This window comes from Musa acuminata, chromosome BXJ2-5 (assembly GCF_036884655.1).
Source record: "Musa acuminata AAA Group cultivar baxijiao chromosome BXJ2-5, Cavendish_Baxijiao_AAA, whole genome shotgun sequence".
Taxonomy (NCBI): Eukaryota; Viridiplantae; Streptophyta; class Magnoliopsida; order Zingiberales; family Musaceae; genus Musa; species Musa acuminata.
In genome coordinates this window covers 40,293,557-40,299,384 of record NC_088342.1, presented here as the reverse complement: position 1 = coordinate 40,299,384, position 5,828 = coordinate 40,293,557, and the positions used below count along the sequence as shown (strand labels likewise).

Here is a 5,828-nt window from a genome sequence, read left to right as displayed (position 1 = left end):
AATTGATACTTCATCTTGCGGCAAGGATCTTCCAAACTATTCTTAGAAGTTTAATTGGTATTTCATCATAGTATATATACATAAATACAAAATTTGGAGTTAAATATAAGTCATTTTCACCGATTTGTGTCCTACGCATAAGAATTTGTTTCGAAACCATCAATGATCATGGGGTCATAGTTGGGTCAACGGGTCAGATTACAAATTTAATAAAAAAATAAATATAATATAATTATATAGTCTAATTAGTTTCGATTGTGCGTGTGGCAAGAGCACACTTTTTCCCACAAGGTCCAAATAAATCCACTGAAATCTTGAAGGGGGGTTTGGTCTTTTATAGATTGAAACTATACTAGTGAATTAAAGAATAATATAGTTGTAATAGAAAAAATAATAGCATCTCTAACTTATAGATATAAGAAAAAGAAGTCACGGTTTACTATAAATGAAAGAGCCTTCAGATAAATCATGAATCTAGCACATAATAACTGCTAGATATCATATGCGATGATGACCTTCATGCTCCTAAACTATCATATAATAAATATATCACATATACATATACATATATCATATTTAAGAAGGTGAGGCTGTATATTTATGCATCACCATCCAACTTCTTCCATCTCACCAGAGACTTCAAGAATTTCATTACCTGTAAAACAATACAGAGCATGTCATTGGAATTTGTGAATATAGTTACTGATATCGAGTAATAAATTTGACCTCAGAAGTGTCTCTTAGAGAATAGACTGCATTGGTTTCTTTCGGTATAGATGAGACAAGGATACCGTACCCACGATTACTCTCCCTAAGAACCTGGTATTGAAAATTAAGAAACAAAAAATGATTGGATATCATATTTCGACTCCATCAATTTGTCTAATTTTGTTTGTAAAATTATTTCATATATATACCTCAAATGCATCCTCATCGGTTCGATCATCTCCCACATAGATCGAGAGCACATCCTCGCGATTGCTTAGACCAAGGGATTCAAGAAGGAACTCCACAGCTTTCCCCTTGTTCCAATCAATCACAGGACGGATCTCTAAGACCTACACCATAAACGATTGTCATTCTTCAACAGATTGCTAGTACCTACATCTATCTACAAGCTCATGGTTTCATGAATCATAATCACCTTACGCCCATGTGTCACTCGCAAACGAGGGTAGTCCTCGAGAAGGTTGACCACACGCTGAGCAACCTCAGGCCAAACCTGGAATTATAAGGACCAATATTTTGTTAGGCTGCTGATAAGAGGTCTCCTGACGCAGCATAACTATGATGATTTAGTTATTTACTTCCTTATTTACGAGACGATAATGTACAGAGACACAGAATTTGTTAGACTCTACTCTGGCACCAACAATGTCCTTGGTTATGTCAACGAGGGAGCTAAAAATCTGTCATCATCAGCTTCAATTGTCATTTAATAGGAACGACTCGAAGTAACAGACGATATCGATGACATACCTCATTGATCATAGGTAGAAACTCGCTAGCAGGCTGGAAGAGATGGACCTCCTTTCCCTGATATGTGTAGGTTGAATCAGTAAACAAGCAAATGATACAATTTTAGCTATAATAATTCAGAAATAGTTTAATTGATCAGGGAAAAAAAGTGCCTTATCCACTGGTAAGCCCTTTTTCAGGTGGTCAGTTTACCTTACGGTGTGGTAAAATGAAGCGTGATTGCTAGATGATAAGCAATGACATACAAAATTAGATTACAAGAAATGACTTGACAATGGGATGTCTTGGACGATAGTGTCCTCTCACCTGCTCATCAGTTGTCATAATGCAATTTGGATGGCCGCCGGTGGAATCAAACTTTGTGACTGGGCACATAATATCCATTCCATGACTACCAGAATAACACAGTCCTGTTAGCTTCACAAATTTGTACACCTGAACAAAATGAGAAATATATGGCACAGGGTGATAATTAGCAGGTCATAAACAAGAGTTGAAAGCGTAAACTTCTATTATGTGCATATTATTAATCTCAGAATTAAAAAATCTATGTTCAGTATGATCATAAGGAAGATATATTACCTTCTCACGGGACCTGCCACTTATGATTGCAGTTGGGAAGCACTCAGAAGCATGTTTGACAGCAGAACGCATCTGAAACAAAGTAAATCAATCAAAATGCTGCTCATGCCAAAAAATAAAAAGTAGCAGAGAAGACAATAATGTTCAATATAATTAGATGTTCCTAGAACAAGATATTCATCAAAATCTCTAATAAAATAACTAATTTACCGCATTGGACATAATAGCAAGGTCAGGGTTGTCCACAATAGGTGAAAGTGTTCCGTCGTAATCCAAAAATAAAGCTATCTTCTTGCATTTAGCAGAGCTTATAATTTGTTCGAATGATGTTAATGCCGATGGATAGCTCATCTGAAATAGAGTGAACATCGTAATAGTATGCCACTTTTGTCATCTTATTAACATGAAACTTACCAGCCATTTATGATATGCCATGTCATTTTCATCAATTGCAGGCTCAGAGATGTAGTCCTTGTTCGGCTGCCTGCGAGGAGGTGATGAAGATTTCATGGCATCGAGCCAACCGTTGGCACGGACATCATCAAGCTTACCCAGTATCGCTTTTCTTCTGGGTTTTGTTGAGTACAAGCCAGACGAATATGCCTGTGCTGCTGATGAATATGGTTTTATATTTGAAGGCAAGCCCAATCTCGAACTATTAAGGGGTGCAGGATCAGTAAGAACAGGGGATGAACCATTCTTCTTCAAATCCATTGGATCTAGATTAATAACTCTATAATCTAACAACACTGGTATGTGATTAACTCAGCATTCAGTTTTCCTTTTCCTTTTACTTTGTGTTTTTATGCATTCAACCGACCATTTTATCAATAAAAAACCACCTTTTCATTGCCTTTTTGTCACTGCAATTGTGCTTGCAGTCCATCAAGCAGATTCCTCTGAAAAACTGATCGCCAATTAGAGTGAAAAAAAGTATATTTTTCCAAGGAAAAAACCAAATCAGTGTACCTTGTCATTGCCAGAATTAAGAATCATTTATATAAGGCAACCACTCATGAGATCGTGTGAGGATAAAAAGGACCAGGCAACTGCACAAATTGGAAAATTTTAGCTGAATTAAAAATGATATTGTTGCTGAGGTAAGCAGCTTCAGATATTTCTGGCTAAAAACCTTGAAACGGAAACATCACTAGGAATAGTATCACTACTAAGACACTCAATATGACAGAAAATTAGAACAAGTGGTTTCACTCAATAAAATAAGAGGAAAAAAGAATGAACAGTGTATAAAAGAATGTTGAAAATAAAATTGATAGGTTACGTTAACTTTTCATAAACAAGCAGCCAACACCATTGTAAAAGAGATTACCCGTTCTGAGAAGGAACTAGAACCTACCAATGATATTAACATACAATATCCAAATGTGTCATCAGTAACATAGATATTCTTTTGGTCCTCGATTCATCGAAAAATAAAAGCTACCAACACGTCCTCCAATCATCTATAAATTTGGACTAGATACTAGCAATGTAATTGAAAAATAATGATATTACAAACTCAGCACCTATAATTGTCTTAATATGTAGCATAATATCCATGTTTCAAGAAACCACGTTGAAGTAATGGACATTTGCATTAAACAAATTCTGAAACATAATCCCAATACATGAATTGCATAAAGGTGCCTCCTTATTAGATCACAAATTTAGGCCAGCCAAATTTACAGCAACATATAGACATAAATGCGTTGCCACAACTGTTAGATTCCACAACGACGACAAGAAGGCACTATATTAAATCAGACCATTTGAACTAGTTAGGTTTCTAGAAGACAGAGGATAGCAACCGCCATTCTATGCAGAATTTACAACTGATGCAGAATTTACATGAAGAAAGATCCAAACATATTTAATAGAATGAGACTGAAGACCAGAGTACAGCAAACAAGACAAGAATGTACCGCTGAGGGAATTCATTGGTTCCGGCCAAACAGTCCCGAGCACTGTATGACAAGCTGCAGACCTACCTAGATTGTACCATTAATCAACCATAGTTGACAAACCAAAGTGCCACTATGCTACGACGTGATGCCAAATGACAACCAACAGCAACTGACAGCATCTTAGTTGCTAAGTTATGTACCACCTCATTCTTTGTTTTCATTTCCGATCTACTGAGACCTCTAGAGAAACATGGTAAGATAGCCACGAGATTGTGACGGGACAAGTCACATTCCTTCTTTTACAACACCGTCAGAAACGTATCTATAACTTCATGTGATTAAACATCATTCTTCACACTGGATGCAACATTTCTTACACTTATGCCGTGCAGAAGAAAAAGGCACAGTCTTATAGTACAAAAAGTAAAAGGAAGATGAAATGTGTTTGAAGCTATCTAAGTTCCTATACAGCGTCCAACACAGTAGACCATCGACCTTTGGTGTAACTCAATAGGATCTATATACACCATTGATTTATTTTCCCTTCAAGAAGATGCCATAAAGCAGATCATCCAATCACGGAACCTATGAAGTTACAGCGGAAAAGGCTACATCTTTTCATTTATTTGAAGGTCAGGTTACATAAAGGAGGCAGCCGGGCCAAAGTGGAGACTGTGGGATCTCCACCTTTTGTTACTTTCTAAATGTTCAACCCCAAGGATACCTTGAAACAACGGGCAGCGAAGAAAATGAAAATAAACCGGAACACATGACATGCTAACTGCCACGAATGAGTCCGACGCCATGAACCTCATGCACAAAGAGAACACTCGATCCCCAAAATGTCCGACTCGAGAAAACAAACGAAATAATCTCTATGCGCCTCCTCCCGATCCGCAAAACGCGTGTAGATGACATACGACGACTTACGAACCACAAAACAAGCGATCGATTCCACGCGAACAAGGGAAGGAATAACTCGAAGATGGGAAATTTTTACCCCATAGAATATAGCTACTACACATTACAACACTTGAATGAAAAATAGAAGAAGGAAACATCACAGCAAAAGAATCAAAGCATGTCTCAGATCCAAATCTATCACGTTCGACACATCCCAACAGATCCATCAATAAACAAAACGTTGAAGGATCGACGAAGAGCAACAATACGAATCACCTGATGAAGGACAGATAACCGGGAAAATGAGCCTTTCTATTCAGTAGCAGATCATTCGACGCGTTCTTCGTAATGACTGAACAAACCCTAAACGAATCGCAGCCGAGAGAGGAGAGAGAGAGAGAGAGGCGAGGAGAAGAGAGAAGAGATGCGCCGCCGGAAGCGGCGCTTTATTTATAGAGGGGGAGAGGACGGCGTGCTTAACAAGGTAACCGAACGGTTCCCGAGATGGAAAAGCCGTGTGTTTACGCCACGAGTTAAGCCACGCACGACGACGTGGTGCACATCGAGCGAGCGAGGGTGAGCGTTGTGACGCCGGGCTTCCCACCATCTTCCTGAACAACTCGTGAGATAAGTCGGACAACGGAGCGTTTCTTATTTAGGAAACACCCCAACCTCAGCTAGAATTTTATAATTCATTAAATGCATTAATTTATTACAAAATAGCAGAGAGGTGTTGGTAATTAGTTAACCCGACTTTATTAAGAAAAGTAAATACATCACTCACCTAAATTAGAGGCCTTGTGATTTGACCATCCGACGTGGTTGGTCCTCGTCCTTTTGATTGCTGTGGGCCGTATGGAGATGCCAGTTCTTTTCAGCTTTTCAGTTGTAATAAATTACTTCTTCCTCGCTGACACGTACCCGTCGGTATACCCGCGACATGACTAGAAGAAGAAATGC

At 38.3% G+C, this 5,828-nt stretch overlaps 1 protein-coding gene across 2 annotated transcripts; it reads right to left on the bottom strand.

The window, feature by feature from the left end:
• Window positions 1-416: 416 nt before the first annotated feature.
• LOC103985726 (probable trehalose-phosphate phosphatase 2) lies at window positions 417-5,290 on the bottom strand. Of its 2 annotated transcripts, XM_009403525.3 has the most exons (12): window positions 5,145-5,290; window positions 3,031-3,110; window positions 2,476-2,960; window positions 2,272-2,412; window positions 2,062-2,133; window positions 1,786-1,914; window positions 1,480-1,536; window positions 1,308-1,409; window positions 1,145-1,222; window positions 918-1,058; window positions 727-819; window positions 417-655 (listed from the first exon to the last, which is right to left on the bottom strand). In XM_009403525.3, the coding sequence occupies exons 3-12, from the start codon at window positions 2,773-2,775 to the stop codon at window positions 599-601; spliced, it is 1,170 nt and encodes a 389-aa protein (XP_009401800.2). In that variant the 5' UTR covers window positions 2,776-2,960; window positions 3,031-3,110; window positions 5,145-5,290; the 3' UTR covers window positions 417-598. The 2 variants fall into 2 exon arrangements, with proteins under 2 accessions (XP_009401800.2, XP_064965528.1); XM_065109456.1 differs by lacking the exons at window positions 1,308-1,409; window positions 3,031-3,110; window positions 5,145-5,290 and having other exon boundaries at window positions 2,476-2,923.
• Window positions 5,291-5,828: the final 538 nt, after the last annotated feature.